The sequence below is a fragment of the Neofelis nebulosa genome, chromosome 2 (assembly GCF_028018385.1).
Source record: "Neofelis nebulosa isolate mNeoNeb1 chromosome 2, mNeoNeb1.pri, whole genome shotgun sequence".
Taxonomy (NCBI): Eukaryota; Metazoa; Chordata; class Mammalia; order Carnivora; family Felidae; genus Neofelis; species Neofelis nebulosa.
Window position 1 is genome coordinate 151,126,781 of NC_080783.1, and position 21,719 is coordinate 151,148,499.

General features: G+C 39.8%; 1 protein-coding gene across 1 annotated transcript in view; it reads left to right on the forward strand.

Moving 5' to 3' along the window:
• The first annotated feature begins 7,853 nt into the window (after positions 1–7,853).
• LOC131504475 (uricase) overlaps positions 7,854–21,719 on the forward strand; it is an 83,316-nt gene continuing 69,450 nt past the window's right edge. Inside the window, exon 1 of the mRNA XM_058716805.1 lies at positions 7,854–7,961. Coding sequence (XP_058572788.1) covers positions 7,911–7,961 — 51 coding nt within the window. The 5' untranslated portion in view covers positions 7,854–7,910. The remainder of the gene's footprint in view (positions 7,962–21,719) is intronic.

A 21,719-nucleotide genomic window follows, 5' to 3' on the forward strand; every position in this document is an offset into this window, starting at 1 on the left:
TGTCTGTGAGTTTGAGCCCCATGTCAGGCTCTGTGCTGACCTCATGGAGCCTGGTCAGATTCTCTTGTCTCCGTCTCTCTGTGCCCCTCCCCCACTTGCTCTTTCTCAAAAATAAATACACATTTTAAAAAACAAACAAAAAATAATTTCAGCACAATGAAATTACGCCAAAAATATATACATTTGATATATTATTTCCCATATACTTTATTAAACTAGGAAGACTTATCTTGGGGGTTCCCAGTTACAGAAAGTGGGAAAGAATAATCTTTGATTCCCTGAGGTGAGGTAATAAATTGAAAATTATTTGGTTAACACAATTAAAAAATTCTTGATCAGAGGCCAGGAGAGTTATTGATTTTTCTTCCAGATTTCTTTCTCAGGAATAAAAAAAAAAATTTCAGGAATAAGACTTTACATGGTTTAAAATTTGAGTTGCTAAAAGGAGGTTTAACTGTTTTTGAACTGTTAGGAGACTACGCTTTCTACAAAATGAGGATGCACCTAATGTACTTGACATGGTTGATGAAAGACACGCCTTGCAAGGGCTTCTGTACAGTTCTGTGATGTGGGAAGGACCACTTTTGACACCTTACCTTAGCAATGTTCCCACAGTCTCTTGGTGTTAGGGTCCCCTCACTTGAGGTGTGGCCCTCTTGGGCAGTACCAGCAATTTATTCAAGTTTGGATTTCTTCTCTGGTGTTTTCTGGGAAATCTAAACATCTTGTCACTGTAACTGGTGCTACTTCTTTTTGTTCTCCAATTCTTGTTTTTCTGTTGCTCAGGGTGCTTAGAGTAAATTAGCAAGTCCATTGCCTTGGTAGATGTCCAACCTAGCAATGAGATACTTGTATCTTTTTCTTGAAGGGGTTCTTATCTTTACAATTAATTTGATTGCATTTCCTAACTTGGCTTGTGGGAGGGGAAGAGACACATCATTTGCCCCCAGGGACTCCCTTCATATTCCGTGTGTGTGTGTGTGTGTGCGCGCGCACCTGCGCGTGTGTGTACATGTGGGTGCATGCACCCTCAAAGCCAGTTCTGTTGCATCTCATTAACCCAGTGGTTATCTTAAGATGATAAAGTTTCATCGATGCCTGTCTTCTTCAGCTTTGCAGCTTTGGAGGAAATTCTGAAAATACAGGGAGAGAATAGTTTGCCATCCTGAAACCTTGCATATGGGAGATAAGGGAGAAGAAAGTCAAGGATTATTCCCCATTTCTGATCTAGAAAATGAAGGGATGGTGAGACAGTGAGAAGTTAAGAAAGGACCAGCTAGTCAGGGTAGAGGGGAGGCCCCGGCTTTGATTTTGCATATTTCAAATATGAGGTACTTTTTGAAAACCTAACTGGAGTTATAAGGTAGGTAGTTGGACATATGGCCTGGTGCTCCAAGAAGTCTGAGCCAGAAGTAGAAATTTGGGAGTCATTTAGTATATGGATAATAATTAATGCATATAACCAAGTAGAGAGGATATAGCATGAGAAGAACAGTAGGTCTAGGACTGATCTTTAAAGAACTCCAACAGTTGAAGGTTGAATAGAGGAGGACAATTGGCAAAAGAGTCTGAGGAAGAATAGTAGAAGAAAAAACAGGAGGACCCAAGAGATGGGAGTGTTTCATAAAGAGAGTGTCATCACTGTGTTGAACGCTGCTGAGAGATCAGGTAAGGTGAGGACTAAAATGTCCATTGGGTTTAACAACCTAGAAGCCATTGGTGACTTAGTGACAGCCATTTCAGGGGACTGGAAATGGAAGTTAGATTGAAGTGGGTCTAAAAAGCAGTGTATAGTGAGAAAAGGAATACAGAGCACATAAATCCTTTCTCAGTTTGTTTGTGGAGGGGAGGGCAGCAACAGGGTGGTAGTTAGGGGAGGAGGTAGGGTTGAGGGAGAATATTTTGAAGAGACTGAGTATGTCTGAAAGCTGATGGGAAGGATCCAATACAGAGGGCATTAGAAATTGAATACATGAGAGAAGGCAGCTGGGGTGGCAGCCAGAGCATAAGAAGAGGACCAACCTTAGGAAAAGGACTAGTGAGAAAGGGGTTGTGCAATTTTACATAGATGTGTGGATTTCTGTTTGGGAAATTGAGTTTCTGACCTACTGAGGTAGTAGAGGTGAGGTCATAGGGTGAAATTTTAGCTAACTGGAAACAGAGAGTATTCATTATTATTGGTTTGTCATCATCAGTGGAAGCCTTTAGATTTCAAATTCCATTTGACTTACGACATTTCCCAAGGTAACATGTCTCACTCCCCCTTCAAAACATCCTCACATATTGTTCCAAACATACTAAAATAGCACAGTTATTTTTCCATAGCCAGTAACCTCATTTCACTCATTCATATACATCCTAACAAAGCTAAACCCTAAGAGATTAGGGAGAAGGAAAATATATTTCAGTGATTTCCAAAGTCTTAAGGCTTAATTATCATTAACAAAGCTTTGACCCTGGACCTTACAGCAAGTGCTTATTTTCCTAAGTATCAAAATACACAATGTCCTTTGTCAATTTGTAATAAAAACTACAGAAATAAGTTTGGATTTTTAAGCATCTTCTCATAGAAACAAAGTGACCATATGAAAACTCCTAAACAAACTTATAATATTTCTCATTAAATAACTTTTACTGAGTGACCAGCATGCTTAGAAAACCAGGAAAACCAGTTTTATCTAACAGTAGCTTCACCTGGACTTATAGACTTAGGTGAGTAGATGAATTATTTAAATTCCCTTTAGTGCGGGGCGCCTGGGTGGCGCAGTCGGTTAAGCGTCCGACTTCAGCCAGGTCACGATCTCGCGGTCCGTGAGTTCGAGCCCCGCGTCAGGCTCTGGGCTGATGGCTCGGAGCCTGGAGCCTGTTTCCGATTCTGTGTCTCCCTCTCTCTCTGCCCCTCCCCCGTTCATGCTCTGTCTCTCTCTGTCCCAAAAATAAATAAAAAACGTTGAAAAAAAAAAAATAAAAATAAATTCCCTTTAGTGAAAGTCAGTTTTGGAGTAAATGAGTAGAAACTCTCAGATACATGACTGATTAGCAAACCTTGTAACTCTGATCCTAGGAAACAAGACTGACTGAAAATGTGAATAGTGACTCATGAATTAACTGGATTCATTCATTAGTTCTAATTCCCCCACGTTAAGTGGGGCAAAAATTGTTTTTCAGCAAGTTCAAGACCTATTCCTGCCTTCCTTCCCAACTAAAAGGTGGCCCCCTTTCTTTTTTGGCCACTCAAATGAAGTAATTCCTTTGGACTCATGTTATTATTTTCCAGTTACTAAGTTCTTATGTGAGAAAGTGTATTCAACCATCCCTTTGGTGGATTTGGATTTGTGTTTATTTTCTTTGCCCCCATTTATTTATCAATTCCTTAAGAGTGATTCTCAGTTATAGTGGTTTTGAATGGTTTCTTATGTCCTGATAGTTACTTCACCAAGAACCTGAATCCTACCATGATGAACAAACTCATATTTACCTGCATTATGTTATTATACTTCTCATTTACTATATTATTTTAATGACCAAAAAATTATGATAGGAAGTACATCTTATTGCATTAATAATGGCAGCTAAAATTTCTTCAGCAATTTTCACATGCCGAGAAATGTTCTAAGTGCTTTACATCCCTGACTCATTTAATTTCCTCCACAATTCCATGTGTTGGGTACTATTGTGAGTTTCATTTTTATTTGAGGCACAGAGAGGTATTTAAGGCACAGGAAGGTTAAGTGTCTTGCTGAGAGTGACTCAACCAGAACCTGGATCCACACACAGGCACTCTGGCTCCTGCATCCATATTAGGGGCTACGCTATAAAATGATCCACTAAATAAAACCAAGTGCTTCACTAGTAATTAAAAATATGGTAGGGTCACCTGGGTGGCTCTGTCAGTTAAGCATCCAATTCTTGATTTGGGCACAGGTCATGATCTCATGGTTCGTGGGTTCAAGCCCCACATCCGGCTTTGTGTTGAGAGCATGGAGCCTCCTTGGGATTCTCTCTGCCCCTCCCTTGCTCTCTCTCTCTTTCTCAAGATAAATAAACTTTAAAATTTTGATAATATTTTAGAGTATAAACTTTACAACTATATATCTGAAGTGAAGATAAATTAAAATTGCAAAAGTAATAACAGCAACTAAAAAGTAGGCAGAAAGTGATGCACTATGCTTGCAAGTGAACATGGACATTAAGGAAGAATTTGGGGATTCTAATGAAAACCTTATGTCCTACCTAGACCACTTTTCTCTCCCCACTGATAGTCTGCATACCCCTAGTAGAGAATTACTGCTTCAGTCAATATGCTGCATGACTCCCTACTAATGTCTTCTGTGTATGATTCCATGCAGAGTGGGCCCTTGGTGAATATTGGTGTCTGATTGGAAAATTCATTAGTTCGTTCAACAACCATCTGTTCAGAACCTCCCCCCCACCAAAACCTCATAGATCTGCAGGAGAGATAAACATATACACAAATAATTACAACACAGTAGAACAAATTTTAAAATAGAGGCAATGTGCAAGACATATAGTGGGGGTACCAAAACAAAGAAGAGCAGTGGTGGGGGGAAAAGGATGACAGGAATAAGAAGGTATCTGGGAGGCATTCCCAAAGAGGAAGTATTTGAATTGGGTGAATGGTTCTCCAGGCAGACAAGGAATAGGGAAGGCCATTCTGAGAAGAGGGTGTGACACGTATAAAGACTCATAGATATGCAATAGGATAATGTGTTCAAGGAACTGTCAATCCCATAGTATTATGAGCACAGAAGTTTCAGGGAAAGAAGGGAATTAAAGATGAACCTGGAGGAAATGGCAGGTCCAGAAGAACATGAAGAATTTGGAACTTTACTGGAAAGAACGGAGAGTCAATAAATGGTTGTAAGCAGGAAAGTGACACGATGTATTTAATGCTCAGTCAAATTGAGCTCCAACTCTTCCAATTGATTATCACACATGAATAATGTATTAAAAAGTAATCAAGTATATGAGATTTTTGTATATCTAAAGTGGCCATCTATAGTGGGCCTGCCCAGCATCCATTCTTTCCTTCTTTCATTTTTTATAATAACACCTCAACTTTTCTTTGGTGGGGTGGGGGTGTTTAATCCTCCCCCAATCCCTATAATCTTCTACAATGAGCAAACAAGTTTCATACTCTCTTTAGCTGAAAGTTGAACAAAGGATCTGAGTAAGCTTCCTCTTTTTCTCCAGGAATTTAAATTTTGTGAAGAATGACCTAAGGATGAGAAAAGATTGTAGTCGATCCGCTTGGTGTCAGCACCCTGGAGGAAGCCCATACTTCCCGTTATCCAGACCACCACATTTACTTCAGTCCTCCCCTTTCTGAAGCTGGGTGCTCTCAGATTGCTTTTGATTCTTTGAACTCTCCCATAACCCTCCAATACATTCCATTTTTGCTTGATGGTAATACATTCTTTTTGCTCAAACAGGTGTAGTTTGCTTCCAAGTGAAGGACCTTGATTTATACCTAGCCTGTGGGGGTGATCTGCTTACCTTTCCCTACTGAAAAGAGCTGGAATTCTGTCCTAAAGTTGCTGTACGCTTACCAGTCTAGACACAGCAGGCAGCCCTTTACTCTGTGGATCTTGCTGCTGGACCAATATGCTGGTGAGAAGGCGGACTAGGTTCTCTTTGCTCTCAGAACCTGCAGACCTCCTCCTCTCTCCTTCTCTTCTCCCCCCAACCACCAGTGTGGAACAAAGGGGATCTCTACTTGTGAAACTCTTCTTCCCTGTTTGTTTCTGGCCAAGATACTTTTTCCATGTTTAGCATAGAGACTTTCATCTCCTTCACAAAACCACCATGTTCTCCTAAGATCCTGGAAGAGTAATGAAAGATTTACAGGCCTTTTCTGCTTTTGGCTTTGCCCCAAAGCTACTCAGAGGTGATAAACACATAACTTTCTATGTACTTGAAATGGGAAAAGGGTTGGAGGTAGAAGAAGAAAGAAGAAAAATGAAAATACACAGAAGAAGAAAAGAAGTCCATACTTTGAAACACCCCAGTGGTTCAATAATAAAAATAGTGGGAACTTTCAAGACATCTTTACTACCATTCTTTATTGTATTTTTTCTTTGTATATTTTGTTTTACTTAATACTCATGTATGGAGAGTGTACATTTATTGCTAGACATATTCGGTTGTTCTCTTGGGTCTATAGTGGCTCTTTTTAGTCAGTATAATGCCAGCAATGATTAAGCCTGTGTCCAAAGATGAACAATCTTTACTCATTTTCCAAATCACCTGAAAGAGCTCTTGGAAGACAAGCTTCCTGTGTGAGTGTTTGGGGCACAGCCTGTCCACCTTAAACTTTGACTTTCAGGTCACTGGCAAGGTGTTGTCTTAGTCATCTTTTTCATGCACACCTCCAGACATTGTCATTCAAAGCTTCCTGTATACATTTATGTAACATCAGATCCAGATGGGGGACTATATCATGGGGCAATAAATGACTGTATTTTCTTACATTTCATGACTAGAATTTGTAATGGTGGACTTTCTTTCCTAAGGCTCCACCTCTGCCACATTCTGCAATAATTCTCACCAGCTTGCACAGATCTTCTCATAGAACCAGCGTTCAAGGAAGAAAAATGGTTCCTCCTCGAATCGCGATCACACTCTCATTCCCCATTCCCATGGCATTGCTTTCTTCGACACAGAAACTCTGAGCCCTGTCATACATACAGGCTGGAGGCAAAGAGGAGGAGAACAGGCACCAAAAGGGGGAAAAAGCCAAGAAAGGAAGCTGGCGAGAAGGATGAAAAATTTGAAAGAGAAGGAGGACCCAATACTCTCGAAATATTTTGAAAGTTTTCAAAAGCAGAAGATTAGAAGCAGTCAACAAAAACACAAAAATATCACTTCTGCTCCTCTCCTTCTGTTACATCTGCACCCCCACCGCCATCCGTCTCCTCCCCAAGCCTTTCTCATGCAAGCCATTTCAGCAGATACAGGAACACTTCACAGAAGTCACAATGGTTTTGCACTTGTTCTTCCAATGTTAGAAGCTGTTTCTCATCATTACTTGGGTTCTTCTAAACAGAGAACTGCTTCTGACTGCTTTCTCATTACCAGTAGTGAATAACCTTCTTGCAGAGGCCTTCCAGGGAGGATGACCCAGGAAGGGAATCAAAGTTTGAACTCACCTCTTGTTGTCATTGTCAGGATGGAGCTAGCTTGTCCTTTGGACCTTGTAATGTCATTGTCTATTCTTGTTCATGTTTGTGTGTATGTGTGTGTGTGGGTGTGTGTATGATTTCTTTTCATCTGTATATCGTCAGTATTATTTTAAAACTTTTGTTTGACCCCTGCCCTTTTCTTTGTATGTGAATGTAGCTGATTGTACTATAAATGGTACTTTGCTCAAGAGTGATGGCAAAGAAAGTCAAGTCCATTCCTTTTAGTATAGGCTTTCCTTCTACGGAAAGGCTACATTGAGATGGAGGTAGCATTATTTATGCCACAACGGTTATGTGATTGTGGTGTTCCAGTATTTTATTGTTTTTTAACTTTCCGATATAATAATAAATATCTTTCTTCTTTCATCTGGTCACCTTAGAAGGGGATGGTGAGAGGCGGCTTCATCCAATGATGGTATGTCTTTCTTTGGAGATGTGTTTTAATAACCACCTAGGCTTTGATGTCTACGTTTCCATGTTTGTTGCCATTCCTTGATGCTAGAGGTGATTTCCCTCATAACCTTTATCCTCATAACTTTACTCCCCAGAGGCAAAGGACACGCTTTGTGTCTAACTGCATTATGAAATACCTGGGTTTGTCTGACCCATCCCTCCATAGGCTGCACCACCCAGGACACTATGAAAATGAAGTTGCCACGGACTGGAGGTCAGTAGTACTCTGCTGGGTTCAGAAGAGCTTACACCAACATGGAACCCCAAAGGCCAATCTGTAGAGGGTCATCTCTGAATCTGCTTGAAGTAAGTTTTCAGCCACATTATTACTTATTTTAGTGTTGGTTTTGAGATGCTACTTCATTTGGTTTCTAAAAATTTGATGCGCGGCGTGGAGGGATAGACAAAATAGGTGAAGGGGATTAAAAGATACAATCTTCTAGTTATAAAATAATAAAAACTTGGAGATGTACTGTGTAGCATAGAGATAAAGCCAATAATATGTAACAACTTTGGGACAGATGGTAACTAGACTCGTTATGGTGGTCATTACATAATGTATATGAATATCAAATCACTATGTTGTACACCTGAAACTAAAATAAGGTGGTCTGTCAATGATTCTTCAATTAAAAAGAAAAACAAAACTGTTGCTCCGTATAGAAACAGGAGATGTCTAAATGCAGGACTTCACAGAATGATGGTGATCATTAGTAGGCTCTCCCTTTTTCCTTTGTTGATATTTTGACTCAGTGCCTTGGGAGAAATACTTCCCAGGACTTAACTCCATTTTATTTTGTAACACTATAGCTGATAAGAAAAAGTTTTGAAGGGGAATGGAAATGAAATTTAAAAATCGATTAATAAAATACATACATTTTAGGTTTTACGTGGCTCACTGCTCATCTTTATACTATCATCAATCTGATTCTCATAGATTACCCCAAATATTATTCATTCAACAAACATCTATGAACTCAGGCACTTTGCAGATAAAGAGGGAGAGATTTATTTTTTAAGTTCACAATAACAAAGTTTTACTAAATGTTTGTTCCATCATCAATATTCAACTTCAAAGATGCACAGAATTTGTGGAGAATCATACAAACTATGGTTAAGAGGGAGAGATTTCAAGCAGAACGTCAGTTCCATGAGCACAGGATTTTTGTCTATTTCATTCATGGTCCTCCCTAACTGTCAGAATAGTGCCTGGCACAGAGAAGTCATTTAATAAATATTTGTTGATGAATGAATATTAGCGTTTTTTTTTTTTAAAGAAATTCATTTTGGAGTAAGAGTTATACTAAGCACATTTGACCCGGAACCGTAAATAGCGAGCAGCAGAAGGCCCAGCATTCAGAAAAAGACTCTGAGGAAGACTTGAAGCATCCAGGTGTCAGAGAAGGCACACTCCTGTATGTTCAAGGGGGCAACTATTTCACATCCCAGACTGGTTTTGCCTCAGAGGTTAATTTCATTGCTATTTTACTCTTTTGGAAGGTAAAAAGACTTTGAACTATAAAAACAATGAATTCATTTTATTCATTAGTTTTTTCTGTGTGCACTTAGTTCTTGTCTCTAAGGAATTCCAAGAGAATCTTCAGATGGTTATATTAAACCTGGCAACTCAGCACAGAGGTTGTGAGCAGAGGCAGCCCTTAGGGTGGGCAGTGTGGGCTTCTGCCCAGAGCTCCGTAGGCAATGCCAAGCGGACTCTCGCTTCAGTCTCTGTGTCTGAATTTTGTATTTGCTGTTCCTCTATTTCTGTATCCTTTTAGGTCCAGTGGTAAAGACAGGGGGTGGGTGGAGGACTTGGCTGGCACCCTCTCTGTTAGCCACTTTCTTACCTGTCTACCTTGCTCAGGACATCTTTTTTTCCTCTTTGCTCTTCCAGCAGCATAGTCAATGTGGGAGCAAATGCGGACTTGGCCAAGGGCATTCCCCAGGTAGGAGGGTACTATCGGCTCCCATTTGTAGTCTCAGGAGCTAAGACTTGAGAGTGACTTTTCCTGGTTACACTGTGTTTGCAGCCGCAAGACCTGAAGTTCTGTCTGAGGCTTGAGCAATTATACTGCTCTATAAAAAGCACACAACACAGCCTAATACTTTTATGTTGCAGTTGAAGTGTTATGGGATTTCATTTTATAAGAACCTAAGTCCAACACATAAATCTCTCTCAGGTCAGCGAGCCTTTGTATTTTGTTTTTGTTTTCGTTTTTGGCTTTTTTCCTTTTCTCTCTTGTAACTCACTCTGAGTTTATCCAAGGCAAATGTTTCTAAACCAGCCAGTTGGTTGGAAAAGACACTATGGTGTAGTGGGAAAACATAAGACTGTGAATCAGAATCTCAGTTCTAGATTGGACTCTGTAGCTAACCAGCTGAGTCTAGACTCTGTGCCTCATTTTCTTGGTTTATAAACTAAAGGAATTGTGTGAGATGAATGGTAGCAGCATGTTCAGCTCTAATGTTCTGTTTGAGCTCCAGACCCTTAATCCCTCCTTTCTAGCTTCTTGAATAATGGAATATGAAGTGTGGGAAAGAACCCTGCCATCGGTTAAGTTAATGTTAATGTTGTTAATGTTAATGTTAATGTTAATGTTAATGTTAATGTTAATGTTAATGTTAAGTCTGAGCTAAACTGAATCTAAACAACCCACTTAGTGTATAGAGGAAGAAGAACCTAGGTGAGAACAGAAAAGTCAAGTTACTTACCTAGGTCACACAACTAATTAATAACCCAAACCTGACATTTTTATCAATCAAGAATTTTTTTGTCAGAAAAATTTTATCTTTTTTTGGCGGTGGGGGTGGGGGTGATAATGTGTGGAGAAGAGACAGAAGTTTTCACAAAAAGGTGGAACTCCTGTTTCTGCTAAGATGGCTTCACCTTTTAGGACGCTTCTTGTATATCTCATGCCAAAATATTGGTGACTGTTGTGCAGAGGTTTTGTTGGCTGCTTAAGGGTTAAACACAAAGAACCCTACTCTTTAAGAAACTAACACCCTAAGGGGTGCCTGGGCAGCTCAGTTGGTTAAGTGCCTGACTCTTGATTTCCCCTCAGGTCAGAATCCCAGGGTTGTGAGATTGAGGCCCAGGTCAGGCTCTGTGCTGAACACGGATGGAGTCTGCTTGGGATTCTCTCTCTCTCTCTCTCTCTCTCTCTCCCTCTGCCCTTCTCCTCCACCCCCTCCCCCAATAAAAGTAATAATAAAAGAAACTAACACCTTAAAATGTTTTTCCTTTTGGGGCACCTGGGTGGCTCAGTTAGTTAAGCATCAGACTTTAGCTTAGGTCATGATGTCACCGCTCCTGAGTTCAAGCCCTGTGTCGGGATCTGTGCTGATAGCTCAGAGCTTGAAGCCTGCTTGGAATTCTGTCTCCTTCTCTCTCTGTTCCTCCCTGTTCATGCTCTGTCTCTCTGTCTCTCTCTCAGATATAAATAAATATTTAAAAAAAGAAAAAAGGAAGAAGAAGAAGAATGAGGAAGCCCAAGTTTCTCTAGGCTCATGCCGATGCTACCTCTTTAAAGTGCAAGGTGCTCTAAAACAAAGGAACCAGGGGCGCCGGGTGGCTCAGTTGGCTAAGAGTCTGACTTTGGCTTATTAGTTTGAGCCCTGTGTGGGGCTCTGTGCTGACGGTTCAGAGCCTGGAGCCCCTTTGGATTCTGTATGCTCCTCTTTCTGCCCCTCCCCCACTTGTGCTGTCTCTCCCTCTCTCTCAAAAAAAAAAAATAATTAAAAATAATTTTTTTTAACATTTTTCCTTCTGACTTGACTTTTAAAATCATGTTCATCGTTCAAATAGTAAAAGAGCTCAGAAAAATCTGTTCAGAGGAGCAAGAACCAGAAGTTTCAGTTCAGCCTCTGCATGAGTTTTAGAAAATCTGATGGATGAGTAGCGTGAACTAGTATAAAAATGACAACTCTGTGCCACATAGTTTTCCTGCTCTGGAGTGAGTGTTGTCTAAATATGAACTCATCTTGCTCTGGGAGGCTGGCTTTTCCTGACTTCTCTCTTTGATCAGCATCACTATTCTCCAAATTACTCACAGTTTCAAACCTTAGTCATCCCTGACCCCTCCCCTTTCTTTGATAATGTTGAAATAGTCACTAAACTCCATGGATTCCTTTTTTGCAAAGTGTCTTACATTGGTTTTTCTTCTTCATTCCTATTATTTTTCACATGTGTCACCTAAAGTCATATTTTGTGAGCAGTTAAGCACATAGCTTTGGAGTCCGGCAGAACTGGGTTTGAGTCCTAAGCTCTGCCACTTCCTGCCTGTGTGTCATTATTTAACCTCCCTGACCCTTAGTTACCTTCCTTGTAAAATGGGGTACACAGCTGTATGGGCCTCAAGGGGTTGTTGTGAGAATTAGCTGAGAGAATGTATGTAAAACATTCAGTAGGATGCCTAGCACATAATCAGTGTTGAACACATAATAATAATGATCACTGCTCAGTACTCCTAATTCATTCTACTTTCTGCCCTCAGGTTAATCCTCTTAAAGTCCAGCTCTGACTGGACTTTACTCCCGAAGAGATGCCTAATCACAGGGTGATGAAAAGCTGTCCTTTGCAGTTGGACTGCCTGGGTCATCATTTACTAGCTCTGTACAGAATCTTGAGAAGTTTCTCACCTTCTCTCCGCCTCGGTTCTCTTATGTAAAATGGGGATAATCATATCTACCTCAAAGGGCGATTATGAGGTTTATAGTATTTAATATTAACAGCTCATATTTCAAAGTACCTGGTACATAATATGTTAATATTAATTTTTGATAAATAAAAACCTATGTTGGTTTCTTTTATTTGCTCTTTCATAAGCATGTTCTATAGTCATTTCTCTGGTGTTACCATTCCTTCTATCCAGAATGCAGCATGGTTTAATGGAAAGAGTACTTGCAGCGCAGGGAAAGTAGATTTCACTTACATGCCAGATTTGACTTAGTAGTTGTAGTTACCTGGATTACTTGCAAAGTATTCCGAGGCTTTGTCTGATCTCAGTGTGTGATTGGCCAGTTGTGTCTCCCACGGGCCCTGAAGGGAGAAGTGGAGATAACAACCTTACATTTTGCACAATAAAGAAGTCATAGTCGTTTATAAGAATCTCAGTGCTTTCACAATAAAAAATATACAGTTTAGGGTGAAAAATAAATTTTCTTAACACTGATGGCTAAAGAAAAGAATTCTCCATGGCTCTTCATAAACAGTGTATTTCTAACTGCTTTATATACTGGAATTCATTTAGTCTTCACGGCATTCTCTGGGGGAGGTACTATTATGTTTTCAACCTCTTTTTACAGATGAGGAAGCAAAGGTACAAGGAAGTCAAGTAACTTGCATGAGATCATGCAATTCATAAATGGTAGGTCTATGATTTGAAACCTGGGAAGTCGAGCTCTGAAATCTACACCTTTGGCTGTCATACTAAACATTACTCTTGTTTGGGGGGTTGCTTTTTAAGTAAATCTAAATTAACTTTAAAAAGAAGGTAACTTATGCAGTACTTTCAGAGAATTAATTCTATAAAGGCCCAGATCTTGGTTCAAATGTGTATCTCTCTGATGGTTTGGTTTGATACAACAACAAAATTGAGAATATCTTGAGCAATGGATCCAAGCCACTCCCTAAGAGGGCACAGAGGTTTATCTGCATCTGACGATGGTGAGTGGCTGAGGGGCTCTGAGCACCCCCCCACTTTAATCAGGGTAGCTTTATTTATTTAAAAATTGGGGTTCTGAATATGATTTGCTTTGAAGAAAGCAGTCTTTGCCTTTAAGAAAGTGAAAAATCACTAATCTAGAGAAACAAATGGATAACATATTTGGGGGCAACTCTTATTAAATATTATTTCTGGTCAGTAAGCTGCCAGTGTGAGTTTGGCAACAACGTGTGCAAAATTATAGTTTTGGAAAGAAACGGGAGTGCAAATAATGTTATGGTCAGATACATTTTTTTTTCTGATACATATTTATTGATGGTCTGTGGCACAAAGGGCAATGATAATATTCTCTCACAAAATCTGGAGTACCCAGCTTGGACTCATATAACAGTCACTGGGATGTTTCTGTACTCACTGGGTCATTCCTTGAATTCTAGTGATTTATATGTTGAAATGAAGTATTAGGTCTCCATGTAAACACCCAATTTCTTTGTCTTTATTGTTACTGAGGGGCACATGTTTAAGCTCTTATTCTTGCATAATAGATAGAAGTATTATATCTGGCTTCAATGGATTTTATCTTATTTTTACTGTTCAATTTTTTGAAAAATCCTGCTCTTTAATACAAAGGTGTGCCCAGGTTATCCTGATATTGGAACAGTTTCCTGTAATCTACTTTTCATCAAATTAAAGCACATGTCAACCTTGATTTGGAGTAGAGGAGAGAACTGAAAAGGAGGAGATAAGCAACAAATGGAAGAGTGCTCCTTGGATTTACTCCTAAGAATCCAGGGAAGGCTCTAAACATACCCTGCTCCTCTCCAGGACCAACTTGTCAGAAGGCAAGTCATTGGGTTACCCTGGGTCCTGGATTAGGCCTTTAGGCGTATACCTCAACAAGGTCATGTCTTCAAATAAGGTATTATTCTATTAGCAACAGTATCCTAGGAAGCAGGATTGTGGTGCTAGTTATTTAAAACTTTAAGTAGCTTGTCTAGTCTTGGGATATCTTTGTATTATTATCCTGTACTGGATTTTCATTCCTAATTATGGTTGGCTTTAGGTGGGTGATACTTATAATCACTTTAGTTTGAGAAGCACCCGTCAACTGGGAGTAGGTCATGTGGGTTTGGGAGAATGCCGATAGCAGCGGAAAGCCAGACTGGTCTTGACGTTCTATGTGGAAAATGTACCAAAATAGGAATCCACATAGGGAATAACTGAGAGTTGATTTTACAAGCAAAACCCATTACTCTAGTTGATATATGGCTTTGTTCAGCCGTAACTCCACTATCCATGCCATACCTTGTCAATATCTTTATCTCTAAGAGTGGAATTAAGATTCTGATAGAGCACCAGGAGGAAAATCCTCAGTGCTCACCACCAGCACTGCCAACAAAGCCCTGGATAGCTGCAGACTTAATTTAAAAGAAGACTTTACTTCCTGCTGAAACAAATTTAACACTTGAAAATTTGTAGAACATAAATGCCTGCTTTTGTTTTTTCATTTAAAGTTACCTTTCAAAGGCATTCTTGAAACAGAATCTTATAGGAGCTCCTGTGGAAGGCAAAATCGTGATCTGAAACAAGGTTTTGTTGAGTGAACATTCAAACAAAGCACCTTCCAGTGGGGTTTTATAAATGCATTTGGGTTGGGTTTCTTGCAACAACTTTCATTTAGAAGGGAAGAGTTTTGGAGAAGTTGAACAAGTAGTCATATGGAAAATTATGCTCATTCTTTCTGTAGTGGTTTTGGGTGTATGTTGATGATTCATATCCATGACTTAGCTAAGGAAGTAGAACCTTCAGTTTTTCTGAGCAACACTGCCTCCTTGTGTAAGATAATTACTGTCTAGTCCATTAATTGATATATTTTTTTTGGAAGGCATTTTCATTTGAATTAAGTGGCTTAAACAATCCAAACCAGATAGGGTGCCTCATTGAAGAAAGTCTCTTCGTGCCCGTGTTTGACAGTTTCCATTTACAAAACCAAGCAACCTTTTCTCTTTTTTTCAGGTACAGTTTGCCCAATTTGACATTACCTATATTTTTTGCTTTTACTCCTAATCCCTTTTATTATGCCTCTAGAGTGATAGAAAGGAACAGAGAAAGTGGATGAAATGCAAAGCAATATTTTTTCTACTTATTACATCATCTTTGGAAATTTTTGTGGGAAGACAGAAACCCTTGGATAAATGAAAAATATTTGCTAATCAGAAGCTTCACATTATACAGGTGTTCTAACTTTGTCAAAAGCAGTTGATCCAAAGTAGTAAAGCCTAATGAATTTACATCACATATTTTCTCACCTTTTTTCTATTTATTCTTGGTTCAGGAGCTGGTGCTATTTGACTTCATGCAATTCATTCAACAAATATCTATGCATATCTGTTAGATACCAGGCACTCTTTTAAGTTCTGGGGATACTGCAGGGAACAAAACAGAGAACTACCCTTCGTCTCATACAGCTTATCTCCTAGTGAGGGGACAGACAAAAAAGATACTAAGGTAAACTATTATTTTTTTTAATGTTTATTTATTTTTGAAGGAGATAGAGACAGAGCACAAGTGGGGAAGGGGCAGAGAGACACAGATTCTGAAGTAGGCTCCAGGCTCTAAGCTGTCAGCACAGAGCCAGATGTGGGGCTTGAACTCATGAGCCGTGAGATCATGACCTGAGCCCAAGTCAGACACTTAACCAACTGAGTCACTCAGGTGCCCCAAATATATATATTTTTAGATGGTGATTAGTGCTAAGGAGAAAAAATAAAACAGAGAAAATGTGTCAGGAATGTCCAGAGTGAGAGTAATATTACAGTGTTAAATAGGGGAGATGTTAGGTACTGAGGAGGTGACATTTGAGTGAAGTTGTGGAAAAGCAGAGCAAACTACAAGGATATTTGGGATAAGAATGTTCCCTGCACAGGTAACAGCAAGTGCAAAGGTCCTGAGCAGAGTGTGTGTGTGCCTGGCTTATGTAAGCCCAACACGGCCGGAACAGAGTGAACAAGGCACAGGGTCATAGGAGATGAGGCCAGACAGGATCTTACAGACTATGTAAGGATTTGGGGTTTTAGGCTGTTGTAGGATTTTAAGCAGAGGAATGAGGTCTTCTGACTTCTTTTTTATTTTTTTATTTAGAAAAATTTTTCAATGTTTATTTATTTCTGAGACAGAGAGAGACAGAGCATGAGTGGGGGAGGGGCAGAGAGAGAGGGAGACACAGAATCAGAAGCAGGCTCCAGACTCTGGGCTGTCAGCACACAGCCAGACGCGAGGCTCAAACTCACAAACTGTGAGATCATGACCTGAGCCAAAGTCAGTCGCTCAACCGCTCAACCGACTGAGCCACCCAGGCGCCCCGACTGACTTCTTTTTTAAAAGGATAGAAAGAAAGCAGATAAGGGTGAAAATAGAGTGGATGGCTAGATGGCTGGAATTAAAAAAATTTTTTAATGTTTATTTTTAAGGGGTAGGAGAGGGACAGAGAGAGGGGGAGGCACAGAATCCAAAGCAAGCTCTAGCTTCTGAGCGGTCAGCACAGAGCCTGACGCAGGGCTTGAATCCACAGCCACGAGATCATGACCTGAGCTGAAGTCGGTTGCTTAACCAACTGAGCCACCAGGAACCCCAGAGATCTTGATTTTATAATCATCCCATCTATACTGGAATATGCACACCCTCATGAACCAAGAATTTGTTAGTAATGTACTTGTCATGATCAAGGTTTGTCATTAATAATGAGTTACCATATAATATAAAAGTTGAACACTAACCAGGGAATAATTTTTAAAAATACTCAACAGTTGGCTCAGCAGTAATCAAGGAGATTGTTAAATGAATGATTAGACTTATGAATAGAAATGTAAATATGATTCTAATTAACATTCTGCGTTTGTAGAAACTTGCCCCATTTTCCAAAATTTAGGACATTTAGGAGTAGTCCCTCCTTGACTGTGTTAATCTAGTCTAAAAATTCCAACTAGGAAGTTCTTTTGATAAGAAATGGAATAAAAACATGCTTTCTTTTCTTTTATGTATGGAAACTCAGCCTTCACACCTGTTCTACTTTCCAGCAAAGTCTTTATTTGCATTGCCATTGTTTGTGTTTTCCTAGAATTATTTGAAATGCACTGCATTGTCACTGTAGTCAGTTTATTTTTTTGTAATTAATTATTGGAAAACTTTAACACTGCTATGAAAAGTTTGTCCCTGAAAGCAAACAGTATGTGTGTGCTAGCATACTTCCAGAAAGGGCTTAGCACATTTTTAGATATACAGAGATCTTTCCACAACCCTTTCACACAGGAATCATTGATTCTGGGTATTAAAGCGTATAATAATAATGATGATGTTCAGCTAACACTGATGTGGGGACGCTCAGGGATTCACCCTGTGCTCCCAATGAGACTTTATTGGTGATCTCAGGTCAGAAAAGACTTCAAAAATCCCATGGCTTAATACTCACAAAAATTTTTCATTATTTGTTCATTCAGCATATACTTATTCAACACCTATTACATGCAGGCTGCTGTGGAGAGAGTACAGATATTCAAGAATCAAAAGAAATAGCCTAATAAATGTATGAATTATCTTCAATCTATACTTTTTTTTTAGATTTAACCAAATTTTATTTATTTATTTATTTATTTATTTATTTTTTAATATATGAAATTTATTGTCAAATTGGTTTCCATACAACACCCAGTGCTCATCCCAAAAGATGCCCTCTTCAATACCAATCACCTACCCTCCTCTCCCTCCCACCCCCCATCAACCCTCAGTTTGTTCTCAGTTTTTAAGAGTCTCTTATGCTTTGGCTCTCTCCCACTCTAACCTCTTTTGCACCAGCAATCTATACTTTTCTACTAATAATAACTTTACCACTGACCTTAGGCTTTACTGTTCATAAGCTAAAAATGAATCCTTGTCACATAAAATATTACAAATATAGAATGTTACCTTTTCTGTATTGACTCTGGATTTGAGAATCGCTGTCTTCTCTCTTCCTCAGACTTAGAATAGACAAGGATCTAATATCCCTATCCTTCACTTCTCATCCATGCCCAAAGTTCTTAAACATATATTTCATCTTATCTAATCACAGTCGCTGATTTCCTCTGATTAGCCGAGCTTATTTGTTTGACACAAACCTTGTATTCAAACCTCTGAGGAATTTCTCTGTCAATTCTAGGAGGGATTACCACCTGTGTCCCCTTAATTATGTTGCCTTGGATACCAAAAAAAAATTCAAGCTTTTTGCCTAAACTGTGTTTAGGGCCAGTTTTAGCCAAAGTGTGGAATTTTCCTAGGTGCTCATAGCCTTGCTCAAGGCCCCTCTCCCTTGCAGGCTCTTTGAGCCCCCATGATGTCCCTCCACAGTTTGTGCTCCCCCCTTAGGATCACTTGATAGGTCCTCTTCCTCCCCCAAGCAATCTGAACCTCTCCTAGCTGCTGTTCTCCTTCAATTCTCCATCCAGAATCTTTTAGGATAGATTATTGAACAAATAAACCCTTGTGGATCTCCTCAAACCTCAGCAAATCACTGCATTCCACTTTGGGGGTAGTTGCTCTGTAGATTTATAATCATAGCTTATTTTTAAAACTAGAAAGAGGGGCACCTGGGTGGCTCAGTTACGCATCCACCTTCGGCTCAGGTCATGATCTCGTGGTTTGTGAGTTTGAGCCCCGCGTTGGGCTTTCTGCTTTTAGCACAGAGCCTGATCTTCTGTCTCCCTATCTTTCTGCTCCTCCCCTGCCTGCACTCTCTTTCTCTCTCAAACATAAAGTAAACATAATAAAATAAAATAAAATAAAATAAAATAAAATAAAATAAAATGCCTGGTCTCATCTGCAGCCCATTTCCCTATTGGGTGTTTGACTTGCTTATTTAAAAAAATATAATCACTAAAAAAAAAAAAAAATAAAACTAGAAAGAACCTTACAGCTTTTCCATTTTTGTTTGTTTGTTTGTTTTTAATTAGCACGACCTTTTCTTAAAAGAAGCCTTACTTGGAAATCTAGTGTATAAAAACAAGTAAGCATAGAGCCATGCTAGACGGAATGGCAATCAGTCCCTGGCCTCCCCCAACCTCTCCCCCTCCACATCCCAGAGCAGCCCAGAGACCATTGAAACACTCTGCCACAAAGACCTCTGAAAACGGCCTGGTATGCTAGCTGGGGCTTGCCCAAGAGCTTCATTTTGTACTTCTTCCAGCTTCTTGGAGGTCTGATCTCTGTTCTAATGAAACTGAGGCTGTTACTTACCTGCCCCCAACTTACTTGGAGAGCAAGGGGCCAGCCCCCTGGTGGTCACAGGCTTAACACCCTTCGTGAGCATCATGAGGCTAGGTTTGATGGAGAAGGGTCCCTGAAACTATTCCAGGAGCCTGCACCTCAGTGCTAAGTTTTCACTCATTAGAACATTGCACTCTTAAAAATATTAAGCAAAAACAGAGACTTGTGAAAATGTCCTCCTTTCCAGTGACTTTGGTGGGAAAGCGCTTTCCTGTGAGTTTACAAAGACACCAAACATTTCACATTCTCACCTCAGCTTTTGACCAGCAAAATCCAGCTGCATTTCCTTTCAGATCAATTATCTTTGTCCTCGGAGGAATCTAAGCTTATTTTCATTACTTTAATGGAAGTGGAGGGAGGACTGACACGAAGCTGATAGTGGTGATGGGCTTTTGGAAAGGTCCACATTAGAGAAGAACATATTGTTTTATTTGCGTGGCCCACATGACAATTTAGGACAGATAGAAGATAATCAGGAAGGCTTGATTGTAGGCAATTTCCTTCGGTTTAGGCTCTGATTTAAAAATAAGGGGCACCTGGGTGGCTCAGTTGGTTAAGCATCCGACTCCTGATTTCTGCTTAGGCCATGATCTCAGGGTTTGTGAGTTTGAGCCCTGCATCCAGCTTTGCACTGACAGCAAGGATCCTGCTTGGGATTTTCTGTCTCTCCTTCTCTCTGCCCCTCTCCATCTTGCACACACGCACACTCTCTCTCAAAGTAAATAAATAAACTTAAAAAAGAAATAAAATGAAATCTTAAGTTTAATGGTGAGGGAAGAGGAAGGGAACAATGGGAGGGCTCTTTTGTTTTTTCTTGCTTGTAATTAGATTTTGTCATCCCATTAGACCACACCCTTCTGGCAAGGCAATGGGGTAGTGGAGAAAGCACGTGAACTTTCAAGTCCTTTTTTCATTTCTTTTTTTGTCATTAATTTATGCTTTCTCTTCCTTCCTTTTCTTTTTCTTAACAATTTGTTTTTAGGCTCCTAAAACGTGCTTGGTGTTGTTAGCTGCTGGGGGCATGACACTAAATCATACTTTATAGTGCTTATAGCCTGGGGAAGATTCTTTACCATTTACTCCTGAGCATTCTTGGGAAAATCACTTAATCTCTTTGAGCTTCAGTCTCATCTTTTGTAAAATGGGAGTAACTTCTCACAGAGTAGCAACAATTAAAAGGGAATTAAATGAGATAATATATACAAATTACCTCCACAGAGTGCCTGGTACATAGTAGGAGCTTAAAAAATTGGAGCCTATTATAGATTCCCATCTTTGTAATCACTATAACCTGATATTTAGGTTCATCTTGCAACATTCCATGAGAAATTCTCTGAGGGTTTTGGTATCTGGCTCTTAGTTTCATTCTGCCTCATGGAGACTCAGGAACATTCCCCTCCAGTAATTCATAGACCAACAATTGCTTTACCCCAGAGATCCCAAGTTATCAAAACCCCTTTCAGACTCCAGCTTGTGTCCTTTAACCTCTAAGTTTACTCTCCCATTAAATGGGTGTTTCTGTCCCTTTGACGTCTCTGGTCTCTGGATCTCATCTTATTTTCCCAAACTGTCAGCCATACCCTCCACCCTCCACCCTATCCCTTTTCTTCACAGCATCTTCATTTCCTTTCATGTTCCTCCTGCATACCACAGCCAAATATTCACTGCCACAATCTCACCAAGACAATACTCTTTGTCCATTGCATTGGCCGTGGCAATCTATAACTCTGAATCATCCTAGTTACCTATTTTTTTTTTCTCATGCCCTTGGTTTACGTGTAACTGCTGGAGAAATGCTACTCAACTGTGTTGATGCTCATCTCCTTCAGTTTATATTTGCTGTCCTACTGTCCCCTCTGTACTGCCCAGGGAGTCTTTTACAAATCTTTAATAGGTTTGATTTTCCTTTTCTCATATAGCAACTGCTCTAGCACAGAACCTTTACCCGTCTCCTTAGACCCTCATCTCAGTGTGGTCCTCTGGAAATCACCACTCGCGACCACCATTCAGAAGGCACGTTCTTTCCTGCTGTCCAGCTGTCCCAGAAGAAGATGTATTCTACTCTTTTCCAAGACTCAGTCTGTGCTCTTGATCCTTTCCCCTC